General features: G+C 38.3%; 2 protein-coding genes across 5 annotated transcripts; one reads left to right on the top strand and one right to left on the bottom strand.

Annotated features, from left to right (window-relative positions):
• Positions 1-619: 619 nt before the first annotated feature.
• On the bottom strand, positions 620-6,152 carry LOC117294959 (C-factor-like). Of its 4 annotated transcripts, none has more exons than XM_033777517.1 (5): positions 6,142-6,152; positions 2,677-2,833; positions 2,328-2,510; positions 1,863-2,037; positions 620-1,569 (listed from the first exon to the last, which is right to left on the bottom strand). In XM_033777517.1, the coding sequence occupies exons 2-5, from the start codon at positions 2,821-2,823 to the stop codon at positions 1,283-1,285; spliced, it is 792 nt and encodes a 263-aa protein (XP_033633408.1). In that variant the 5' UTR covers positions 2,824-2,833; positions 6,142-6,152; the 3' UTR covers positions 620-1,282. The 4 variants fall into 4 exon arrangements, with proteins under 4 accessions (XP_033633408.1, XP_033633406.1, XP_033633405.1 ...); XM_033777515.1 differs by lacking the exon at positions 6,142-6,152 and adding an exon at positions 5,660-5,821 and having other exon boundaries at positions 2,677-2,836; XM_033777514.1 differs by lacking the exon at positions 6,142-6,152 and adding an exon at positions 5,660-5,821.
• LOC117294957 lies at positions 5,934-20,954 on the top strand. Its single transcript, XM_033777513.1, has 11 exons — positions 5,934-6,025; positions 8,795-9,086; positions 9,543-9,639; positions 10,657-12,033; positions 12,618-12,827; positions 15,052-15,137; positions 15,586-15,740; positions 16,820-16,893; positions 17,965-18,196; positions 19,992-20,094; positions 20,620-20,954. Exons 2-11 carry the CDS (start codon positions 8,896-8,898, stop codon positions 20,837-20,839), a joined length of 2,745 nt encoding a protein of 914 aa, XP_033633404.1. The 5' UTR covers positions 5,934-6,025; positions 8,795-8,895; the 3' UTR covers positions 20,840-20,954.
• The last annotated feature ends 5,382 nt before the right edge of the window (positions 20,955-26,336 follow it).

Below are 26,336 nucleotides of genomic sequence, written 5' to 3'. Positions count from 1 at the left end.
ACAAGGTTGTTTCACTTCGCTAAACTGCAGTAAAAATATTGCAGATAAATAGACAAAAACAAGCATGGCGGAGAATAAGCACAAGATTTTAGCTTCACTAAAAAGACGTTTGCAAAGAAACAAACGCCACAATGTCAAGATCTGCTACTGTTAAATGCTCAAACTTGATACATTTGACTTGTTGACCAAACCAACTGTAGCTATATATCACATGATTCAATGCAGTATTTGCCCATAGCAACAATCAGATGAGCAGATTATGGCAAACAATCCATTATGGTAACGCGAGAAAGCTTGCCCAAACCATGTAACATAGCAACACTGAATAGAGTTTAAGAGAACACGTTGCCTTGGATCGGTCGAGTTGGTCTTTGAAAAGCGTTTGTAACCGTTTGTTGTAAAATGCATATGATTAGAAAGATATTTTAAAAGCAGAATATAATGATCCACACAAGTATCGCTCGAAATTGCATGGTTTTCCTTTTACCTGTTCGACATACACGGTCGGCCATTTATGGGGGTCAAATTTTTGACTCCCATAAATGGCCGACCGTGTTAGTTCGCAAAGTAATAGGAAAACCACGCAATTTCGAGGCAAATTTGTGTGGATCATTGTATTCTACCAAACGGTTACAAATGCTTTTTAAAGACCAACTCGACTGATCCAAGGCAACGTGTTCCTTTAAAGAATGCATCTTGAGCATGCACTTGTGACTGAGCCAGGTACATGTATAATGCAAATCTTATTTCCAGGTGCATAAACAGAAGAGGACAAGGGGAGGGAATAACCCCCCTCCCCTCCCAACTAAAACCCTCTCCCCAATTGAGATCCCAAAAGATGCACAGATGAATGGTTTGTTACAATAAGCAACCTCCCATATTTATGTATTTGTCCATGCTTGCCCCGCCCCCAATGTCTGGTAATTAACATATAAATAGGGTTAAATTTTATCAATAGATTAAACTGAAAATAATCATTGATCGTCTAAATATGTAAACATTTGTTTTTATACACAGCTGACCTACAAATACCTACAATAACAATAACAATTTTAATTTAATATATTTCTTACTAAATAATCTGGAGGGGGGTCTGGAAATCAGTTCAAATAGGAAGATTATTATACCTGATAATATAAATAGAATTTAAATTGTTACGTAAAAATGACATCGGCTATTCAGTGAAAAATATTCTGTTTTATTTTGAGGCTTTTTGAGGCTTCCATCTGTGTATGTACTACTGTAGGATAAACTGACAAATTTTAGAATTACATCACTTAATTTAATGTGGAATAATTTGACCATCCCATGCAAGAAACTTTCCCGTGTCATCCATGGTTAATCCATCAACAATTCCAAGGATACAGTCTGAAGAATACTCTGGAGTAAATATCTTATCTTTTGGTACACTTCTGTGGTATGGTCGGGATAGATCAGTATTTACTGTGCCTGGATGAATGCTGACACAAACAACAGGAGAGCGCCCTCTAGCGAGCTCAATGCTTAGGTTCTTAGTTGCCATGTTCAGTGCTGTTTTGGACATACGATAGCTGTACCAACCACCAAGACCTGTAGAATAACACATTGTAAACACTTAGTATTTTTCTTTTAGGGTAGTAGATTCTTAAAAGGTAGTGTGGCGTTAGTAAATCAAACAGTAGTTTCGCCATGCCAGGAGCTAGAAAATAAAATTGAAACATTTGATATTATGTGCAAAAATAACAGAAACAAAAACAAAATGTTCAAGTGCCCTGATCAAGGGCCAAAAATTGTCATGACGTTGATTCGAACCCCCACTCTGCTGCTGACAACACTAGAGCTTGGGTTCGGTGAACTGGACCGCTGCTTGGCCAAATACTAACCTATATTATCTGAGATTGATCCAACTCTTGCAGATACATTCACAATAATTCCTGAATGTTGTTTCTGATGTGACTTTGATCCATAAGCTCCAGAGCCTTTAGTTAGTAATGGTGCGAAGTGTTTAGCCATCAGTAGAGGTCCAAATGCGTTGGTTGTTACAGTAGCAGACAAACCCTAAAGGAACACAATAAAATCAATCTGGTTTTAGTCAGGATCTTTTAAAAGGGTGTTCAAATGTGGTGGAAATTAAAAAAAAAATGTTGTCCAAATTGTTCAGTTACAGTTCATTTATATGTAAATGACAGATTAAACAGGCTGTCCAAATTGAAAACAGGGTTTCCAAAAGACAGCCAGACACCCCTCCGCCTAACACTATTTGCAGTGCAGAATTTGATTGTTAAACTCATCAAATCAAATCAAACACAAACATAACAATCTGCAGGAATCAGCTATTACTGAATTACCTCCAATGTAACATCTCTCAGACTTGTTTCCCCTTTGCCCGATGGGTGTAACATCCCAGCACAATTTATGAGAAGATCCAACTTTTTTACTCCATTCTGTTTGACTTTTTCTGCTACTTCTTGGATGTCTTCTGGATGAGCTAAGTCAATCTTTTCTATCTCTAAACGGTCGCTATTTGCACTCTGCCAACAAATCAAAATCAAATAATTGTATTAATTTAACTTTAATCAATAATTTTGTTTTACTTTAAGTCAGGTTTGAACATAATGATAGGAAAGGGCAAGCAAACCTTGAAGCCTTCTTAGTAACATAGAGATGTACATAAAACACAAAATACGTGATATTTACCTTGAGACTCAAGAGTTCTGCAGCGCTTTGTGGATCACGGCAAGTTGCGATGACATGAGTTCCTGGACGTTGTTGTAAAAGGCTTCGACAGAATTGAAGACCAAGCCCTCGGCTGGCACCTTGTACTAAAGCAACAGCAGACGCCATTTTCTTAGTCCTGCTTTCCAGTGGGAATACAATAAAAGAAAAACAAAAACTTATTATGTCACAAGACACAAAATGAGAATTGGTAGAGTGGCGATGTTAATACGGAATGTTGTTGGCAACTCTGCTCAACTCAAGTCAATTTGTTCAATCCCCAACAAAATCAAAGGAAAAGAAAGGAAGAAAACCAAACAAAACAAATGTAATTAAAATAAAAGGATTTTAAAATATGGGAACATGAGAGCTATGGAAAATACAGTCCAGCAACTTCAATTACAAATTCCCACATGGTATAATTAGTCCTGGTAGGACGTCATATAGTCAGTGCCTGGTAGGATGTCATATAGTCAGTGCCTGGTAGGACGTCATATAGTCAGTGCCTGGTAGGATGTCATATAGTCAGTGCCTGGTAGGACGTCATATAGTCAGTGCCTGGTAGGACGTCATATAGTCAGTGCCTGGTAGGACGTCATATAGTCAGTGCCTGGTAGGACGTCATATAGTCAGTGCCTGGTAGGATGTCATATAGTCAGTGCCTGGTAGGATGTCATATAGTCAGTGCCTGGTAGGACGTCATATAGTCAGTGCCTGGTAGGACGTCATATAGTCAGTGCCTGGTAGGACGTCATATAGTCAGTGCCTGGTAGGACGTCATATAGTCAGTGCCTGGTAGGACGTCATATAGTCAGTGCCTGGTAGGATGTCATATAGTCAGTGCCTGGTAGGATGTCATATAGTCAGTGCCTGGTAGGATGTCATATAGTCAGTGCCTGGTAGGACGTCATATAGTCAGTGCCTGGTAGGACGTCATATAGTCAGTGCCTGGTAGGACGTCATATAGTCAGTGCCTGGTAGGATGTCATATAGTCAGTGCCTGGTAGGATGTCATATAGTCAGTGCCTGGTAGGACGTCATATAGTCAGTGCCTGGTAGGACGTCATATAGTCAGTGCCTGGTAGGACGTCATATAGTCAGTGCCTGGTAGGGCGTCATATAGTCAGTGCCTGGTAGGACGTCATATAGTCAGTGCCTGGTAGGATGTCATATAGTCAGTGCCTGGTAGGACGTCATATAGTCAGTGCCTGGTAGGACGTCATATAGTCAGTGCCTGGTAGGACGTCATATAGTCAGTGCCTGGTAGGACGTCATATAGTCAGTGCCTGGTAGGACGTCATATAGTCAGTGCCTGGTAGGACGTCATATAGTCAGTGCCTGGTAGGATGTCATATAGTCAGTGCCTGGTAGGACGTCATATAGTCAGTGCCTGGTAGGACGTCATATAGTCAGTGCCTGGTAGGACGTCATATAGTCAGTGCCTGGTAGGACGTCATATAGTCAGTGCCTGGTAGGACGTCATATAGTCAGTGCCTGGTAGGACGTCATATAGTCAGTGCCTGGTAGGACGTCATATAGTCAGTGCCTGGTAGGACGTCATATAGTCAGTGCCTGGTAGGATGTCATATAGTCAGTGCCTGGTAGGACGTCATATAGTCAGTGCCTGGTAGGACGTCATATAGTCAGTGCCTGGTAGGATGTCATATAGTCAGTGCCTGGTAGGACGTCATATAGTCAGTGCCTGGTAGGACGTCATATAGTCAGTGCCACTGCGCGTTGTATGCAACAAAGGAGTCCAACCTGGGCTAACTTTTACTATATATAGTAAGTTAAACAAGTCTTTAATGAATGTACTCTTAAACTAAGAATGAAAATGGCCCACATAGATAATGATTATTCAATGTTACTCAACTGATTAAGTAAGAAAACTGGTTATGATGGATGAGTGGAAATAAACTGAACATAAACTGAACTAAAAAACTAGACAACATAATTATAAATATAATAATATTAACATCGTCTCTTTAAAGGCAGTAGACACTATTGGTAATTTCTAAAAATAATTAAAACCTTTCTTGATTACAAGTAATTGGGATAGGTTGATAGTATAAAACATTGTGAGAAACGGCTCCCTCTGAAGTGCCATAGTTTTCGAGAAAGAAGAAATTTTCCACGAATTTGATTTTGAGACCTCAAGTTTAGAACTTGAGGTCTCAAAATTAACCATCTAAACGCACACAACTTCGTGTGAGAAGGGTTATTTTTCTTTCATTATTATCTCGCAACTTCGATGACCGATTGAGCTCAAATTTTCACAGGTTTGTTATTTTATGCATATGTTGAGATACACCAACTGTGAAGGCTAGTCTTTGACAATTACCAATAGTGTCCACTGCCTTTAAAATAAAAGGAGTGTTTGGTTCTGAATACTGAGTATACATCCTGACATGGTATACGCATGGCGTTTCCTTTCTAGGGATAGGGTGGCACGGTTGGCTTGTGCGTAAAGCGCTCGCCTCTCACCAACCAAGGTGACCCCGGTTCGATTCCCAGTCGGGGCCATATGTGAGTTGAGTTGTGCATTGGTTCTCTGCTGTGCCACGAGGGTTTTCCAGACTATCCGGTTTTCCTCCCTCAGGAAAAATCCAACACTTTCGATCTTGGCTGTGCTCCGTGGTCATAATGGGTTGATGTGGCTGGCAGCTGAATGCGACCTTGCATGCCTACTTCTCGAACACGTTGTAGCCGCGTCCTTCGCAATTCAGCTCTTAGTCTTAGCTGCGAGTAAGGATGATTAGGCCCTCAAATTATTATTATTTATTATTATATTCTCCATAAAACAAATATGATGGTATTGGTATACGATTACGACGCACTGCTGGCACTGTGGATTTCTTTATTCCATGAAATCCAAGTTCGAGAGCAGCAGAGACAGAGGCAGAGCAGTGTTTTTGGCGTAAATATAACTTTCTCCATGCTGAAACAAACAGATCTTTCGACAAACCTTTTAATCAGACCAGCCACAGTACTCCCCTGCAGTTCCTTATTATTGCGCACTTCGTCTGTGGAACGAGAACTTTGTCGTTCATCGGAACCAAATCATAACAAACATGCAAAACTTACGCAACACAAAAACATTGTCTACACCATGGGCGCAGCCATCTTGTTTCATAACAGTCAGAACGGCCACTTGTGCGCATGCACGACTGAGTTTAATTGACCAATCAGATTACGTGTCTCTTAATTGAGAGCAATCTTTAAAATGGTGGCTTGTGCAATTTCTAGTGTAGCGTTGTGTGTCACCGTGCAGGCAAAAGGCTCGATTTCTGGAGTTGCCCAGCTATTTAACAATACTGTTAACTTAAAAAAGGTAGGTGTGACTGTAAAGCTGTGTTTTGACGACGAGCCGCAGATTTCAGCTCATTAAACCATTATTTTGCCTGGGAGAAAACTGGCACTGAAAAAGAGGTGAAGGACATAGCCTACAAGACCCTAGTCCGTCCGAAGCTGGACTACTGTGCATCAGTCTGGGACCCTTATACCCAAGATCAAAAGAACAGATTGGAAGCAGTGCAACGCAGGGCAGCCAGGTTTGTCTGTAAAGATTCTAGGAGGACTAGCAGTGTCTCATCAATGATATTGATAGCAGAGCTGGGATGGGAATCCCTTGAAAATCGACGAGCTACCTCAAGACTCACACTTCTGTACAAATCTATTCATCATTCTGTAGCCATTAACTCTGACGGGTATCAATCACAACCTGCCACAGTAGGAATTCAAACAAGGAAATCCTCTGCAACCTCATTTCTTCACCCCACAACAAAGAAAGACTGTTATAAATTCTCATTCTTACCAAGAACCATGGCCGAATGGAACCTTCTCCCTGTAAACATTCGCAAATCCCCTACTATAGACACTTTCTTTCAAGACAAGACTAACTGACATGCATATGTCTACCTTTATTCGGGGGGCCCACTACTAATCCACTACTAGCCACCACGCGCCTGCACCATTGATATCCCGATAGTGGAGTTTGTGTGCAGTACCATACAGATACAGAAGAGCACTGTACCCCCCCCCCCCCCTGTACTGTGTGAGTGATTGTGGACGTGCTTAATAACTTAAAGTGAAAGAAAACAAAACAAAACACACACAGCGTCAAGCAATACATTTATCAAGTTAGTGTAATCTAGATCTGTCATGTATGTTGAGATGTTGTTGCCAGTGCATGGTGCCAAGTCAGTAGTGTTAATTATTTGAATTTGATGTTAGAAGAATATTTTGTAATGTTTTAACCCCACTCCTACAGTGAGGTCCTGTTTTCGAGGTGTCCCTAAAATCGTGGCAAATCTTTTACCTCTCTGTGCGCGATGTAAACAGTCCCTAGATACAAATTGTGTGGTTTTATTTGCCAAGCAAAGAGTCTCCTCTCCCTTGACCAAAACTTAGAAACACGTAAGGCTCCACTGGACTGGATATGTGCACTTGTAAATGCAAAAAGTTTGGTATTTTAGGCATTTCTACAAGGTACAAAAATATGTCATAATGTTGAGGCCATATAAAAATATTTGCCCACCGAAAAAGTTTCATCAAACACTATTTCAATTCACAATTCATGATGATCAAATTATGTGACTGAATATTTTGCTGAGCATTCTGGGAAAAAAATACAGGCTAGGCTTAAAGAAGCCATGTGCCTTATATCATTTTCTAATATTTTTTTTGATTTTTTGTTTAACCCTCCGATCAATTTTATTATTAATATTGAAATTTAAACGATCAGCTTGTTGATTCGACCGATGTTGTCAAAATCATGTCAAAATTCGAAAAAAGGAGTACAGCGCCCCAGTTAACTTAATGGGTCTACCCCACTCCTTTCCTATTTGCTTTTCGTCAATCTGCATCCTTGATTGATAGTTGAATTGATTTTTAATTTTTTTTTTATATATTAAACTTTAAAGTGCAATAAGCACTTTTTATTTTTTTATTTTTTTCATGCACTCACATTCACAACAAACAAACATACAAAAGAATAGAGGACAAAACAAAGAAAACTTATCCAACTTTCAAGCACAACTAAACCAAAATCCTCAACTTTGTAATATTGCATTTGAGCCAGTCGCAATCTTTTTTTTCTAATTCAAAATTAAATTTTACTAAATTACCAACATGAAATCCTTTTCGGATTAAACCTTACCTACCTCTGAATATTATCTTTTTTGTCAACAAAATGCAAAGGTTATGTAATAAGTCTGGCTGGTCAGTATTTTGACCCAAGAATGGATTTAAAATTTAAAGTTATTTCATCGTTCGACAAGCTTTTCCACCAATCTTCAAACTCTTTCCAAATAGGTTACGTAAATTCACAATAAAAAAACAAATGCTTCATTTGATCATTGTCTCTGGAAACTTAGAGCAAAAGGAGCAAGCATTGCTAATAGTTTAAATAATTGATTTAAACTTGATGAATAAACAAGATTTTTACTCAATTAAACTTGAAAAGTTGAATGTCTAAATTTTGACATTATCGCCGTTATTGGTCGAAATTTTGTCATTATATTTATATCAGTCATTGCCCAATAATGACAAAATTTCGAAAAAAAAGGAGTACAGCTCCCCAGTTTTTTTAATACTAAATGTGAGAGTAGCTTCCGTGCTGATCTGACAAACATGACAAACTGGGTCTGTGTGAGTTTCAATCAGTTGATGTTCTTCGTCCTTGGCGACCTTGGTATTGGCAGAAAAAAATCATAGTGGTTTGAACAACAACGACGACATCAACAACAAAGCAAATACACTTAACATAGATAAAAATGTATGTTGTGATAAACGTAACCCTCCATCCTCCTGACTGACCGTAGGGAGGATTGAGGGTTATGATTATTGAATTGCAACTATTACTAATGTACAGTCACACTCACTGGCACACAGTAGAGTGACACTCGCTGTGTGCCAGCACTTGGCAAATTAAAACTTTTTTCAGTTTCTGTGATTAGAGTAGTAAAAATACAAGACTGATTATTGGGAGTTCAGGGAGATGTTTTTATTTAAAATCAAAACAATCAGCAAAACACACAAACCAAAGTCTGATAATTCTACTTTTGTGTGAGCAATGTATTTATATTCTGCTTTCTTTCAGGAATTAATAAAAGACTGTTAAAACAAAGCATGCTGCAAGCAACACAACATATCCATATTGAACGTAGCCACTGAGACTGAGTGAGACTACTTGTACCCACCATGGCTTTCCCCTCTCGAGTGATCAGAACTTACGGACGACACAAGAAGCGAACAATTGCAGCCAATGTCTGGATCTCTCCTGAGAATGAGACCAAGTCACAGCAGCATGTTTTCAGCTCACCTGAGTTGTGTGACTTCTCAATTGATCTGAACACAGATAGTCACTCCTCTGCACTCACTAATAGTAACAGGTTTGTGAAAGATAAACTCTATTTCTTTGGAGCAAAAAAAATGGATGAGCAGATTCCTTTGTAGAGTGTCTTGGCCGAGTGGTTAAAAGAGCATCAAATTCAGGTTGTGGTGGTTAAGTCACCAGAGTGTAGGTTCGAATCCTGGCTGTGTCCTTGAGCAAGACACTTTACTCTAATTGCTTCTCTTCATCACTGTGCGGGGGGAAAATGGGTACCTGCAAGGGTAGAGGTTGATATTTTTTCTTTCTTCTGTCTAGTGTCTACTCATTCTTTCTCCAAAATGGAACACTGAAACAAGTCATAGAGCAAAGTTGCATCAATTATGATTTGAAAACAAAATGGTTCTGTTTGTTATTAAAACAAAATTCCTTTGAAGGCAGATGAAACAAGGACATTAAAAACATGCAGGACAAGGTTGAATTCTGGTGTTCTTCTTAATTGCACTTTTATTTTCAGTAATGATGATAAGAATAAGAGCATCTTTGAGATTTCATCCGATGATGAGTGGATTCCTCTTAAGAGAGATGCCAGGCAAACCAAGAAGGCGCTCAAGGTGAGGAAAACATTTAAAGGAACACGTTGCCTTGGATCGGTCGAGTAGGTCTATAAAAAGCATTTGCAACTGTTTGTTATATTATGGTTAGAAAGATGTTTTAAAAGTAGAATATAATGATCCACACAAGTATCACTCAAAATTGCACGGTTTTCCTTTTACGTCGCGAACAATTACGGTCGGCCATTTATGGGAGTCAAAAATTTGCTCCCATAAATGGCTGACCGTGTAAGTCGACGAGGTAAAAAGAAAACCACGCAATTTCGAGGCATATTTGTGTAGATCATTGTATTCTACTTTTACATCTTTCTACCCATATGCATTTTATAACAAACGTTTACAGAACGCTTTTCAAAGGCAAGGCAACGTGTTTCTTTAATTAGATTTATGGAAGACAATCAATTAAAGTCAACACTATTTGGTTTACTACATTCTGTTTAAAGGTAACTTTGTTTTACTTACTGCGTTAAAAATTCATTCGTCGTCATCATCATCAGTCGGCTGCACAGCAGGCAGACACAAGCTTTACCCATTTTCTCCTGTCTTGTGCTATTCTCTGAATCTCAAGCAGAGAGAGCAGAAAGTCCTAGGAGACTAATCTTCCAATGAACATGTACTCAGGGTACAGCAGGCGCTGACGACCTTGTTTGCGTCGGCCATGCGATGGGGAGTACAGAGCATAGATGTTGAGTGGCTCATCGGTGGGTTGCTGGATGTGTCCAACTCATCTGAGTTGTCATTTTTGGATGGTCTGAGTTAAAATTAATTCTTTTTACCAATTCCCCCCACTGTGTTGACATATTTTTAGTTTGTGTTGAACATTATATTAGTTTATTACACTTTAAAACATCTTTCAAACCATATCCAAAACTCCCAATCTGAAGCCATCGCCTTTGAAAACCAGGGTGTACAAGTACATACAAAAAACCAATGAGCGCCAGGATAAAACTGTTTTGCATTGGAGAAGATTCAGAGTTTTTGCACTGACGAGATGTTAAAATTTTCATTTTATTTTAGGGGAGACCTGGCAATAATGAGCAGCCACGGACTAAATCAACTAGAGCAGGTTTGTCAAGAAAAGTAGCGACTGGCAAAGAAAATCTTGTGAATTCAAAGGAAACTGTGAGGGACCTTCCACCTACAGCTGGAGATTCAAAGGAAACTGTGAGGGACCTTCCACCTACAGCTGGAGGAAGGAAGTTTACCAAGCTGAGTCGAAAAGGACGTGGGAAAAATGGGTCTAAAAATAAGGGGGATGTAGAGACGACGGAGGTGAAACCTGAAAATCAAAAGTTAACAAACTTGTTGACTCGTTTTGATTTGATTCATTCACCAATTGAAAGAAGCTCGCAATCATTGAGCAAACGAGGACGAACAGATACGCTGGATTGCATTTTTGACACAAGCTGTGATCTCTTTGGCTACTCAGCTGATGACACTAATTGTAGTGGTAAAGATAGGGTTACCAGGACAACCTCAGAGGAAAGTGTCTTTGACTCGCCAATGACATCGTTGTGTACAGGAAAGAAAGGTAGTGTTGAAACCAGTACTCCAATAGGATTGTATGTCAACCCATCAATACCCCACCAACTAAATGAATGTTCAGTTATTCAGTCAGGAAAGCCAGTAACAAGATCCAGCATTGCTAAAAACGGTAACTCACATGCAAGAATTGGCCGTGTTAGTCATCACAAAGCAAACTGCAGGTGTGGAACATGTAAACTGAAATATGAAGATAACTCACATGCAAGAATTGGCCGTGTTAGTCATCACAAAGCAAACTGCAGGTGTGGAACATGTAAACTGAAATATGCAGATACACTAGACCTGTTTGATCTTTCTCATGAGATCTCACTTCTCGATCTTAATAACTCTTGTGCTAAAGATGTCAAGTTAGATACACCACACCAGTTGACTGAAGGAACTCATATTAATGGCAAGAATTTACAACTACAACAGATTATTAGTCCTTGCTCGGTGATTGTCACTCCGCTATCAGACGCTTGCCTTAGTCAGTATTCAAACTCTTCAGTCTCGTCTTATAAATCTGTCCAGAGCGACATAAAGGACAACAAAGATGAAGATGATGATAGGGTACCTGATACAAGTAGCTGCATTTCAGTATCATCTGATGATGAAGACATTCAAGAGGTTGATGAGGAGAGGAATGGTGGGATGAGAGATGTGACGTCAAGTCTTGTAGCTCAAGAACAGGAACCAGTTGATGAAGACATTGAAGACGTTGATCAGGAGAAGAGGAATGGTTGGATGAGAGATGTGACGTCAAGTCTTGTAGCTCAAGAACTGGAACCAGTTGATAATGACAGAATTCAAGATGTTTGTTCAGAGAGTAGAATGGAGTCAAACGGTTACAAACTTGCTCATAGTTTCAAGGTATGTGTAACATTGCCTCATCTTCTCAAATTGTACTCCTTAAGAGTTGTTTATACTTGTTATTGTTTTTCTGGGAATGAAACCAAGGATGCCTCAAAGGGAACTTAACTCTTAAGCTGGAGGAAATCTGTAAACTAGGGGGCCTGCTACAACTGCATGTGAACAAGAAACACTGGGGATAACGCCTTTCTTTCCAAAATTAGTGTTCTTATACCAATCCTAGTACACAAGATCTACAACTAAATGTCCCATCGGAAGATCAAATCAATTATGGGAAAGTATTTTGCTCAAAGATACAAGTGTCATGACCGAGACTCAAACCCACACTCTTCTGATCAGAAACACTCTTCTGATCAGCTTGTCTCTGTTATTATTGAAGATGCTTCAAAGCACTGTGTGTAAAAGTTTGTCTGGATGTGAAAGGATTCTTATAAATCCATCATGTAGATATGAATATTTCAACACCCCTCACTGCCCTCATCTTCCCTAATTTTTTTCTTCTAACCAACAAGTTGGCCTCTTTCAAACTTTTGTTTCTTTGACTACGACTGTAATATTGATCAACCTTTTTCGATGTTTTGCAGGAAGTTTTAACACCAGTGAAGAGCCGATCCACAGGTTGTCTGATCACCGCCAGAGAGAAGATCCTACAGCAATGTAACCAAGAAGCCCCTATATCATTCAATCAGTGTATTACTACGGCTATGATGAAGAGTTGTCTTAAGATTGGTGAAGGGGTGTATGGAGAGGTGTATCGTACCATCAATGCCAAGAATAAGAAAGTTGCTCTTAAGGTAAGGATGGTTGCAATGCATAGATCATTCAATCAGTGTATAAATACAGCAATGATGAAGAGTTGTCTTAAGATTGGTGAAGGGGTGTATGGAGAGGTGTATCGTACCATCAGTGCCAAGAATCAGAAAGCAGCTCTTAAGGTAAGGATGGTTGCAATGTCTATCTTTCAATTAGTGTATTACTACAGCAATGATGAAGAGTTATCTTAAGATTGGTGAAGGGGTGTATGGAGAGGTGTATCGTACCATCAATGCCAAGAATAAGAAAGTTGCTCTTAAGGTAAGGATGGTTGCAATGCATAGATCATTCAATCAGTGTATAAATACAGCAATGATGGAGAGTTGTCTTAAGGTTGGTGAAGGGGTGTATGGAGAGGTGTATCGTACCATCAATGCCAAGAATAAGAAAGTTGCTCTTAAGGTAAGGATGGTTGCAATGCATAGATCATTCAATCAGTGTATAAATACAGCAATGATTAAGAGTTGTCTTAAGATTGGTGAAGGGGTGTATGGAGAGGTGTATCGTACCATCAGTGCCAAGAATCAGAAAGCAGCTCTTAAGGTAAGGATGGTTGCAATGTCTATCTTTCAATTAGTGTATTACTACAGCAATGATGAAGAGTTATCTTAAGATTGGTGAAGGGGTGTATGGAGAGGTGTATCGTACCATCAATGCCAAGAATAAGAAAGTTGCTCTTAAGGTAAGGATGGTTGCAATGCATAGATCATTCAATCAGTGTATAAATACAGCAATGATGAAGAGTTGTCTTAAGATTGGTGAAGGGGTGTATGGAGAGGTGTATCGTACCATCAATGCCAAGAATCAGAAAGTTGCTCTTAAGGTAAGGATGGTTGCAATGCATAGATCATTCAATCAGTGTATAAATACAGCAATGATGAAGAGTTGTCTTAAGATTGGTGAAGGGGTGTATGGAGAGGTGTATCGTACCATCAATGCCAAGAATCAGAAAGTAGCTCTTAAGGTAAGGATGGTTGCAATGCATAGATCATTCAATCAGTGTATAAATACAGCAATGATTAAGAGTTGTCTTAAGATTGGTGAAGGGGTGTATGGAGAGGTGTATCGTACCATCAATGCCAAGAATAAGAAAGTTGCTCTTAAGGTAAGGATGGTTGCAATGCATAGATCATTCAATCAGTGTATAAATACAGCAATGATTAAGAGTTGTCTTAAGATTGGTGAAGGGGTGTATGGAGAGGTGTATCGTACCATCAATGCCAAGAATAAGAAAGTAGCATCGATACTCAGTTTTTTTCCCGAGTTCTTTGAAAAAGAAAAAAAGAACTGTGATTTTACTCACAGATTTCGGGAAAGTACTTAGTAAACAGTGCTTACACACCAAGGTGTATGGGTAAAACCTAAAATAATAGTCTTTAAGATAAGTCATAGCTTTACATGTCAGTCTTTGCATCCAAATTTATAGTTGAGTTGAATTCTTTCTGTTTCATGGGTCATGCAAGCTTGCATCAACAATGTATACAGCTGATAAAGATCTCATTATCCAACTTTATTTTATGACTAAAGTGCCATAAAGAAAAATGTGTTTTTCCGTTTTCTGTTTTCTGCAATTAGAAAGTTGCTTATTAAGAATAATCAAATAATATAACCACAAGATAAACTGACTAGGTAATTTCTAATGACTGGAGAACACCAACATAAAGCTAGATAGCTCAGTTGGAAGAGCGCCAACATGTTAACCCAGAGGTGGGGTGTCTTGGCTGAGTGGATAAGAGCACCAAAATCAAGCTTTGATGCTTCTGTTCAGCAGAGTGTTGGTTCGAATCCCAGTCATGACACATGTGTCCCTGAGCAAGACACTTAACTATAATTGCTTCTCTCCACCCAGGGGTAAATGGGTAACTGTGAGGGCAGTGATGGTTCTTGTGATTGGTTTAGCTGAGTAGCGCATACATGTATGTTGCGCACAGGCTGTATACCATCCAGGGAGCTGAGATGGTTTTAAGAATGATTTAAGGCCCAGTGACCAGGGGTAATAGTGTTTGAAGCGCTTTGAGATACCCTTCTGGCGTGAAAAGCGCTACATAAAAACGGTTTTTGTTATAAGTAGTATTGTTGGTTCAAATCCTGCTGTAGCAAATTGTTTTTTGTTGAAACACAAATCGAAATAAGAAGTATATGTAAACATGTACATGTACATGCAACTTTATGTTTGTCTTACTAATGTTGTTGTTGCTTTTGTAGATCATTCCAATCGAAGGAGACTTTGAAGTCAACAGTGAACCACAGAAGTCTTTTGAGGAGATTCTTCCTGAGATTGTCATATCAAGGTTTGTCCATTGATACATGTCTTGACCCTTAACCCCAGTGGTGTAACGGGTAGAGGGCACTAGGCAGTCTTGATTGCAAGGCTGTCTTGCATCATTCCCTTTGCCTGATGTTTTGACTGTTGAGGCGATGGTAGGACATGGAGGAATGAGTTTTGGGTTGGTGTCTTGTATGTGTGAACTTTCATTGAGTGTGTAAAGACTATCACTATCTGCATCAACAAAGTTTTGTACAGTATTACACTTTCCAATGAAAATGTCTCGCTTATACACCACTGCAGTGCACTGCTTTTTTTAAATCCCAAGGAACTTACCTTTTTTAAGTCCTTCAGGTCAGGTGTATCTCCGTTGTTTATCCTGAAAAAGGGTCTTTCCGATGTTTTATTGTGCACTTGCATTGAGATTAATAAAAAATTCTTGTAAAACTTGATTTGTGTCATATTTGAATCAGGGAGTTGAGTGGTTTACAGGAACGAGGTATTAATTCTACAGGTGGATTTATTCAAGTCAATAGTGTATCATGTGTTCAAGGAAGCTACCCTGATAGACTACTCACTCTATGGGATGAATACAAGGCAAGAAAAGCATCAGAAAATGACAGACCAGGTGAGTACAAAAACACCTTCAGGTTTCTTTTTTAATTCTCATTTAAATATTACGTTAGGTTACTACTGCATTTTGTATGGATTTCATCATATTGCTGTTGCCTATTTTAGTGCTCAGCCATCTTGGTACATTTGTAAGTCATCAATATTGGTCTGCTAAGATATTGCTGGTATAAAGATACATTCAGTTTCCAAGACAAACATGTACTTAAAAAAAAATGTCAAAGAATTACTCATTTTTCATTTGAAAACCTTTTGATTATTATGAGTATGAAACCTAGTATGGACTTGCAATAACAGCCTTATATAGCACTGAGTCTAAAGATGTATAATGCAAATAGATATGCAATTCTCTGTTAAATTCTTTAAGTTTAAAGGCAGTGGACACTATTGGTAATTACTAAAAATAGTTATTGGCATAAAACCTAACTTGGTGGTATAAAACATTGTGAGAACCGGCTCCCTCTAAAGTGCCATAGCTTTAGAGAAAGACGTAATTTTCCACGAATTTGATTTCGATACCTCAGATTTAGAACTTGAGGTCTCGAAATCAACCATCTAAACGCACACAACTTCGTGTAACAAAGGTGTTTTTTCTTTCATTATTATCTCGCAATTTCGATGACCGATTGAGCTCAAATTTTCACAGGTTTGTTATTTTATGCTTAAGTTGAGATACACCAACTTTGAAGGCTAGTCTTTGACAATTACCAATAGTGTCCACTGCCTTTAATGCTTCCTAAATTGTAATATATTTATCAAGGATAGCTGTAGAACCAAAGAGCCATTCCAACAGCTTTATTTCACAAGTTGCATCTCTTTGGAGCTCCTTGCCTGGGATTGTTTCCCTCCATCATACAATCTAGACTGTTATAAGAGGAATATCAATTCCTACCTTCAGCTCCCTTGAGTTATTTTTATCTTAAATGTTTTCTTTTTCTTTTAGCCTCTTACCGAGAGTGGCTTTTAATTCTTGTTTGATGGAAACTTGCATTAAAAACAGAGAATTTTACTTTTGAAAGTTCACATTTCAAAATTTGATGTTATAACGTTTGGATTAATACTAATTGTTTTGCCCAGATGTATTTGGCGATGGTCAGCTGTTCATTGTGTTTGAGTTTGCTGATGGAGGTGCTGATCTGGAAAGTAAGACGGTGAGTTTGTACCTTGAAACATTTTGATTAGTAGATGAAATTTAGTTTAAAACTCTTCATTCTCACCTTTTAGTCAATGTTTTACTCTGGTGAGATGATTGTATGTAACATAGGGGACTGAAGATATACTGGGTAGGCATGTACATACATGACATACATGTACTGTTTTCAATGGAACAGCGTTTTTCTTTGTTAAACTCTATCCCCACAGGGGGTTCTTCAGTAAAAGGGAAACAATATTAGCAAGTCCCAACAACTCTGTGTGAACAATATTTGCTTACTCTTTGTGGGTGCACATATAAACTCTCCCATAGCAACCAATGCTAAATTTCAAATATTTCAAAAAAAATATTTCACAGTTTCCCAGAGCCTCTTGAAATCTTATTTTTATCTTAATCTTAAACTTTTTTTCTGACACCTGAACTTCATTTTTTTTTTTTTTTTTTTTTTTTTTTTGGGGGGGAGGGGTTGAGTTTTTTTTTTTTTTTTTGGGGGGGGAGGGGTTGAGCTTGGCTAAGCGAAAATAAAACCACCCTTGATTGATTACACTGACTAGACTCCAACTTGGAAAAATACTCCCACACCTTTAAGCAAAATAGAGTCCTTGTTAGAGGGCTATACCCCAGTAGTTCCAAATTGAAAGCCCACAACCCCAGCTGACTCCGTGGGGCATAATTTTCCAACATGTTCCATCAATCCATAAGAGTTGTGACCTTCAAATCTTGAATTCACAGAAAACATTGTGGGTTTACTTTTTATTCTGCGCATGAGTTGTTCTCTATTTAGTACGATGCACCTTTTTAGGGCTTGAACTGCCCTTGAAAGGGCACAGCACTTTTTGCTCTTGTAAGGCGCCCATCTATGGAAAATGTAAATTTGTATTTGAACTTTGCAAAGGGCACCACCACGATTGCTGTATGTTATTTCTAGGCCCGCCTTTGTTTTGATTTAATGAACAGTTCCTTCTATAGTTGGTATTTGTAGCTTACACATCCCTGGAAGTTGAAACATAAAACTTATCATAATTTTTAATGAAAGACCCTTCTTTTTGTTTTGTTTTTCTGACCGAAGCTTGAGACTATCCATCAAGCTGTTAGTATTCTACAGCAGGTAGCCTCATCTTTAGCTGTAGCAGAGCAGGCATTGGAGTTTGAACATCGAGATCTCCATTGGGGGAATATCCTTATCTTACCTACATCTAAGAAGACAATAAGGTTTCATCTTAATGGAGATGAGATTAAGATTGAAGCTCATGGAGTACAGGTTGGAATGATTGACTTCACTCTGTCTCGACTCAGAAAAGGTAAAAGTCCTTTTCTTTTCTTAACAGAACTAGAAGACAAAGCGCACATCCCAATAAAATGTTATTCAACTTTCTGAACATGTGTGCTCAAAAGAACCGAGCATTTACCTCATTTACCTGACTTTATAATCTTGGTTGCAGCATTTTTGGGAGTTGTTTTCCCATTGTGTATTAATAATAATATCAAAAATATCAAAGTCTTATATAGCGCACGGTTCTACCAAACAAGGTACTCAAGGCGCTGAGTATATACAATCTTTCAAAAAGATAGGTTATTGCAGTGATGAACTCTGAGACACAATTATTTAGCACCTTAAAAAGGTTTAAAAGGTGCTACGGCGCATACAACAGCCACAGCCAGGAACTCAATGTTTAATGCAGTTAATAATAAATGTTATTAAATTGGGTTTAACCATACACTGAGTCCTGTGAGAAGAAAAAAAAACACAGGCATATTACTCGGATTGGATTCAAACTCAAGACCCTTTCAATTCTATAGCAGTGTCTCACCAACTAGATCACAGAGATTGCCTGGTAGCGCGAAGCAGTTTGAATCCTTTGTTTCAGCAGCGGTTACTGCAACGATATACCAGATGTTAAACTCAGTTTACTTAACGTCATCACCATAACCATCTTGGTTGTGTCATTTTGGGAATTGTTGTCCTTGTGATTTCATGTTCACTACTACCTCAAGGAGACCTGGAAAAAAAAGGGGGAACACAAAAGGTTTCCATTGGGGCGTTCTAAAGACTGGGTTACTCCACAAGGAAATGTTTAAGTCTATCAGAGGTCTTTTAACAGGGACAAAGAAAAGAACAAAAGATGTCTCCACAGGGATACAATAGAGAGCGTGTGTGGTACAGTGTGTGCATTTTAGGTCACACAGTGTTTAAACACTTACCCATAATGCATTTTTCCCGTAGTGATGAGTGTGATTAACAGTATCCATGTGTTGCGTTGGTGCATAGGGGTTAATACTTTGTGACTCAATGGGATATGGATGTTTTTCTTTTAAATTGGATCTTTTGATTGCCATTATTGCCATTCTTTTACCTACTAGTTTTTCTGTTGTCGGCATGATGATGAAATATAGATATAACAAATATACAGTCTAAAAGCCAATATGAATGTATCCTTGGTGTTTTGTCTGGGACAAGTCTTAAAGCAATACACACTGCATGCATTTTGACTGGTACAAATTAAGCAACTAGAAACAGGGCCCTTTCTTAAGCCTCTACTTGAGCGCGGGCTCAGGCTTAGACTCCGCGTGCTGCGTATGCAGTGGAAGCGCAGCTTGGCCTTTAACCTGCATTATTGGAGCAGCGTGAATTGCATGCAGCGGTTCGAACATCAGTAGACGGAGCCTGGAGCCCAAGCCGAGGTTTGAGAAAGGTCCCAGGTGTGTACTCTTTGATGTGACTGGCATCGTGTATCTATGTAATATTGTGATCTTTCTGAAATTGAGCCTTGATGTTTGGCTTTCTTGATTCAAATTGAAAATTAAATCCCCTAAATTAAAAGAACATTGCGCAACTCCTTTATGTGGTTTGGTAATTTCGAGTCTTGTCAGCCATACACAACTACTTTTTGTGTAGATTATACTGAACAGGAATATTATAATCTACTCCAGTAGCTTTTGCCCTCGTACTGCATCTCTTTGGAACTCCTTGCCTGGTGCATGTTTCCCTTCATCCTATGATCTTCCATCTTTTAAGAGAAATATCAATTCAAAAATTATAAATTATGCTCTTTTTTTAAACCAATTTTCTTCGACTTTTCTTTTATCTTTCTTTAGATGATTGCACAGTGTATTGTGATTTATCAAGTGATGAAACATTGTTTACTGGACGGGGTGATCTTCAGTTTGAAGTCTATCGGAGAATGAAAGATGAAAATGAGTAAGTACAGAGACAATGGCATTAATGGAATAATGGTGTGGCCAAGTTGCCAAGAATACTGTACTCAAGCTTTGTTGTTTCTGATCAGAAGAGTTTGTTTTCAAGTCTTTGTCTTAACACTTTCGTCCTTCAGCAGGACACTTGACCATTTGATTCATCCTTCAGATGAGGCATAAAGTCATAGGTTCTGTGCGTTGTATATGCACATAAAAAGAACCCAGTTTACTCACTTGTCTGCAAGTGAAGAGGTTTGCCTTGAGTTTGAGCATATTGCTGGATACATGCGCTAAATATAAGACTTCGCTATTATTATTGTATCTGTTTTTTTTATTGTGACTACTAAGTAGACAGAGTCCATTGTTTAGTATTGCTCTTTGTATTCCCTACATTGGATATTGTAACCAGTCCTTATGTAAAACCACCACTTAAATAGAAATGTCATTAAAGAATCACACTTTGAAAGAAGAAATTGAGATGTTTGATTGAGTTTGTAAATTGCTTCTTGTGTTAATATCCTGTTGACAGTAATGATTGGGAGCCCTACAACCCTCACACCAATGTTCTCTGGCTACACTACCTAGTGGACAAGCTTCTGAATAGTAAAGCGTACTCAAGAGCTAAATCAGACCCAACTCAGAGATCCTTAATGAGGGAGCTACGTAGCCTTGGGCGACACCTTCTTGGATTTATGTCAACTGAAGATGTGATTAAGGAAAGTGAGCTGTTAGAACTAGGTCAACGTTGATCCAAGAAACAGGCAAGATGAAATAGTTCAGGTCTTAAAGAAACTGGATATGCTTGGTAATTACTCAAATTATATATAAGCATAAAAAGTTACTTGGTAATGAGCAAAGAAGAGCTGTTGATAGTTTAAAACGTCTCCCTCTCAAGTTCTGTAATTTTAAAGAAAGAGGTAATTTCTCACTAAAATATTTGAATATGAGAAAGACATCTGGCCTGAAGCCTTTCTCAGGTATCTAAAGGCACACAATTTTGTGCAACAAAGGGTGTTTTTCTTTCATTATTCTCTTGCAACTTCAATGACCGAATTAGCCCAGTTTTCACAGCTTTTTTTTTTTGGGGGGGGGGGTGGGTGGGGCGTCGGGGGGCATATGATGGGACACACCAACATTTAGCAATATTACCAAACGTGTCAAATGAAATGCCCATGTCTAAAGATAAGGGTTTGTAAATATTACTCAGAATCTTTGTTATTGTAGATGAGTAACTGTCGATGCTGTGTTTTTTACATTTTATTAGTGAAATGTTTAATCTGAAAAATAAAGAAGACTATAGTAAGGAAAATAAGTCGCAGTAAAATTTAAGTAATTTAGAATAAAAGTCGGCAACCCAATCAACTTATTTTTAAAGTCTTTTTATATTTAATATTGAAAAGTTATCTTTTATATGCATGGAATTTTCTGCATGAAAAAGACCTTTGCTATGTAGTCAATGGTTACTGATTACTTTGTAAGTAGGATTTGCTTCTTTTACTGGTTGGGGTATAATAAGGTGTGGTTTGAGAGTAAATCTCTTTTGAGCAGTGTTTGAGAGGAACCGGAGGAACTGATTGTTGGCTCACTGTCAATTTAACTTCCACCATAGGAAAAAGCTATAAAATCATTTCAAAATTCAGTTCAATTTATTTTCAAAATTCAGTTAAATTTAATGGGTTTTATTATGATGTAATGAAAGCAATCAAGCAGTACATGGACATGTAATAAAATTCTTACCTAAACCATGACTATGGGTGGTCTGTTTTAATTGTATTGTCTGTATGGTGAACAATTTCAATCTTATCCGAATCATATCAGTACTATGCAGTAGTTTTATGTTTGCTAAAATGGTGACTTCATATAAAGATCTATTCAACAAGTTTGTTCTGATTCTAGCAATAGTAACTAATAGTTGCTTCATAGTCAAGTTACTATGCATCAGGGTTTAAACAAATATGGTTTTATGAGTGTTTCATTTCCCTATAAAACCTAATAGTCCAGGAGAACTGGACATGAACCGTGACATTGAGTACAACTAACATTTTTGCTGAAATAAGTCCTCCAGGGGGTCCCTTTTAAGAATCTGATGCATGCCCAGCGGGCAGGGTTGAGCATTTTTTGTTAATGCAAAAAATCACTTTTCCCATGTGTTTGTGTACAAACGCTCATCAATGTGTTTTATATGATAGAACTCTTCACATGTTTTCTTGACAAGGAATACTTTTAGGAGCGAACTAACCAGATATTACACGTAGATATTAATTCAGACACGTGGTTAATAATATTAGATATCTACTTTGACCCTCACTTTGGTGAAATTACAGACTCAATAGGTTACTTTGTATTTATGTATTTATAACATGAGTTAACTGTAAAACAAATAGTTCAACATGAATGGTTTACCCTTAAAAAAAAATGCCTAAGGGGGACAACATTATGTTATAATTGACCTTCATAATATACCAGTCGCCCCGCTTCTCAGTAAAACATGATACATGCCAATATATCAAGCCATTACTTGCAGTTTTTGGGGTGTGTGTATCATAAGCAAAGTTTTGTGGTGTCATATTTAACTATAATTACACAGTGGTGTAATTATCTCAATAAACAAATTTAGTCTCGACCAATGCCATCAACTCTAGCCAGAATCACCATTCAACTGTGACTGTTGAGATGAGATGAAGTAAGGGATACCATGGTCAGAGGAGATTCTGATGAGCGTTTGTTAAAAATTTAAAGAAATGTTGCGAAATGTTGCACCAGGTCAAAGGTCAGATCAGAAACATAGTAACCTATTGAGTAGGCCTACGTAATTTCACCATAGTGAGGTAAAAGTAAATAAATAATATTATTAACCACGTCAGAAATAATATCTACGTGTAATATCTGGTTAGTACACACCTAAAAGTATTCCTTGTCGAGAAAACATGTGAAGAGTTCTATCATATAAAACACATTGATGAGCGTTTGTACACAAACACATGGGAAAAGTGATTTTTTGCAATAAAAACAAAAATGCTCAACCCTGCCAGCTGGTCATGCATCGGAATTGCATACTAGACACCTTGAAGAACATATTTCTGCAAAAAAATCTTAATCGTACTCAATGTCACGCTTTACCTAAATTTAGGGGTTTGGCTCCTGGACTATAGGCAATGCAGTGTTGTGTTGGGGGTTTGGCTCCTGGACTATAGGCAATGTAATGTTGTGTTGGGGGTTTGGCTCCTGGACTATAGGCAATGTAGTGTTGTGTTGGGGGTTTGGCTCCTGGACTATAGGCAATGTAGTGTTGTGTTGGGGGTTTGGCTCCTGGACTATAGGCAATGTAGTGTTGTGTTGGGGGTTTGGCTCCTGGACTATAGGCAATGTAATGTTGTGTTGGGGGTTTGGCTCCTGGACTATAGGCAATGTAATGTTGTGTTGGGGGTTTGGCTCCTGGACTATAGGCAATGTAATGTTGTGTTGAAAGTTGTGCTGCAAAACATTAACAAAGAAAAACCTTTTGCAAAAATGTTGAACAGACAACAGGTTTTGTCTGTTCACCATTTTTTCTAAAAGTTGTTATTGGTTGATCGTGAAGGACTCACCAATTCAAGCGATGCAATCACTGAGACGAGCGTACGTGTACATATTTATAGACCCTCCCTTAATGACAACCCTACATACAATCACAAAATAATGTCTTTTATATTCAAATAGGCTCATTGTCGACGTTTGGTTACTAAAAGAAAAAAACAATTAAGTTTTTGTCCGCTTCCTTTTTGATAACTGGATGTAGACTGACATCAATATGCCCAATCAAAACATTAATGGTCAGCGAATACATGCGTGCATAACACCATTTGGAGAGTTAATGGTCAGCGAATACATGCGTGCATAACACCATTTGGAGAGTTAATGGTCAGCGAATACATGCGTGCATAACACCATTTGGAGAGTTAATGGTCAGCGAATACATGCGTGCATAACACCATTTGGAGAGTTAATGGTCAGCGAATACATGCGTGCATACACCATTTGGAGAGTTAAACAATTACACATTACATTCCATTACATTTTGTTTTCCTTCTGCTGTTATCAACCTTTTGAGCCACGCTCTCGATTTAAGATCCTCCTATTTGTGTTTCGCTGCCTCAATGCCTCAGCCCCTTCATATCTCACTGTCCATCAAAGAATCTGTCAGAAATCTGCATTTTTGTCCCAGGGCAATTTTTCTCATTAAAAAAAACCCACAGTTTTGGGGATCGTGTCTTTTCTATCGCAGCACCAAGGATGTGGAATCATCTTCCTCAGAACATCAGGCAATCTTCTTCTTTAGAAAATTTCAAAACTTTGCTTAAATCTCACCTTTTTTCGAAAGCCAACTGTACGGCGCTACATGAGCAACGACTGTTGGATTATAGCGCCTTAAAAATTTAACGATTGATTGGTTGATTGATTTATAGATTCTTTCCACACAAAAAAAACATTTAATGACTACACATAGTTTGGAAGGTGAAAAACACTAGACTTGTTATTTTGTAATGATAAACCGGTTACACCATCGAGGTAGAAATAGAGTTCTACCTCAATGGTTGCGGCGACCTGCATTATTACGATTTCAAACGAACTTGCACTATCATCGCACTATTGTCATGTATTCAATGTATACCTATAGCGATTAGATTATGTGGGGGTGGGAGCTTATAGTGTATGGTTAACTGGCATAATTGAGTCTGCTTTAATGTAAACCTCATGGTTTGATAACAATACATGTAGACCTACCAGTACCTTGGCATTCAAGGGCCTTTCCCTGGGCCTTTCCCTTTTCGTGTCAGTGTGAATGCTTGTTGTTAACAACCACCACTAACAAAATAGAATTATAGTAGTCCTGTTAGTTTGACCTCTAATGGTTGGCTGGTTTTGTAAAAACTCTTTCCCCATCGAGTCAAAACACCTAGGCTATAAAGTGATTTTTGTCCATGTACTTCCTCCTAACTATCAACCCGTTTCTTTCTGCTACTTTATGCCTAGGCTATAAAGTGATTTTTGTCCATGTACTTCCTCCTAACTATCAACCCGTTTATTTCTGCTACTTTATGCCGAGGTTAGCAGTTTTTACCTGAACAAATTATGTATTAACAAATACAGAAGTAGTAAACACTGTGTATTGTACCGTATTAAAGCCAGTGGACACTATTGGTAATTGTCAAAGACCTCTCTTTTTACTTGCTGTATCTCAACATTATGCATCAAATAACAAACAGGTGAAAATTTGAGCTCGATTGGTCGTCGGAGTTGCGAGATAAGTATGAAAGAAAAAATCACCCTTGTCGCACGAAGTTGTGTGCTTTCAGATGCTTGATTCGGAGACCTCAAGTTCTAAATCTGAGGTCTCGAAATCAAATTCGTGGAAAATTACTTCTTTCTCGAAAACTACTCCACTTCAGAGGGAGCTGTTTCTCACAATGTTTTGTACCACCAACCTCACCCCATTACTCGTTACAAAGTAAGGTTTTATGCTAATATAGTGTCCACTGCCTTTAAAGGGTCTCGTTTGGTAATGACTCTGCTCAACATGAATGACATTAAACACATCAGTTTTGGATACTATCATTCATTTCCAGAAACATTTTACTTCAAGTTCAAACGCGGTTATGAAAAAACATCACTTGTTAAGTTTGAATTACAAGAAAACTCTTATAAGACACGTGTTATTTATATACGGATTATTCTTCCTGCGTGGATATGTTTACTCCGGATTTTAGTCTGTAATACTTCCAATAGGCTCCGACTACTCCGGCTCAAAACCCGGTTTGGTCATGTTGGGTCACAATACACACCACCATGACTAAACATAATCTATGTTCACTTGGCATTGGTGAAGTAAATGCGCAACGTTGACTTTATTCGGAAGGTGCATACATCTTTGGTTATCACGAACTCCGCTCTTCTTCCGATAAAACTCATCTTAACACTCATGAATCTATAGATTAACTTACGGCAAACACGCCGTCTCACACTCTGCTGCTGAACTTTTAGTCTAGTCAGTCTATGGTTTGACCTAGTGCAACAGAAATGATGTGTCTCCTGAAACCCTCTTTAACGACATATCCAAAAAGTAGAAAAAAGTAAGCAGGGGAAATATGAATAATTTGCATAAATTAAAAATTACAGTGTTCCCTTAAAATACGTATGCACACCTTATACAAATATAAATCTAATTTTTTTCACATAATTTTTTTTCATGGGAATGGTCACTGCATT

Source organism: Asterias rubens, chromosome 9 (genome assembly GCF_902459465.1).
Source record: "Asterias rubens chromosome 9, eAstRub1.3, whole genome shotgun sequence".
NCBI lineage: Eukaryota > Metazoa > Echinodermata > Asteroidea > Forcipulatida > Asteriidae > Asterias > Asterias rubens.
This window is presented reverse-complemented; position numbering and strand designations above follow the sequence as displayed.

Bases quoted from the DNA above. Each gene is read 5' to 3' on its own strand.
- LOC117294959 (XM_033777517.1), bottom strand. From the start codon at position 2,823: ATGGCGTCTGCTGTTGCTTTAGTACAAGGTGCCAGCCGAGGGCTTGGT. The intron at 2,511-2,676 runs GTAAATATCACG...ATTTGTTGGCAG, and splicing joins CAGAACTCTTGAGTCTCAAG to AGTGCAAATAGCGACCGTTT. The intron at 2,038-2,327 runs GTAATTCAGTAA...GTGTTCCTTTAG, and splicing joins TGAGAGATGTTACATTGGAG to GGTTTGTCTGCTACTGTAAC.
- LOC117294957 (XM_033777513.1), top strand. From the start codon at position 8,896: ATGGCTTTCCCCTCTCGAGTGATCAGAACTTACGGACGACACAAGAAG. The intron at 12,034-12,617 runs GTATGTGTAACA...GATGTTTTGCAG, and splicing joins AACTTGCTCATAGTTTCAAG to GAAGTTTTAACACCAGTGAA. The intron at 20,095-20,619 runs GTAAGTACAGAG...TCCTGTTGACAG, and splicing joins AGAATGAAAGATGAAAATGA to TAATGATTGGGAGCCCTACA.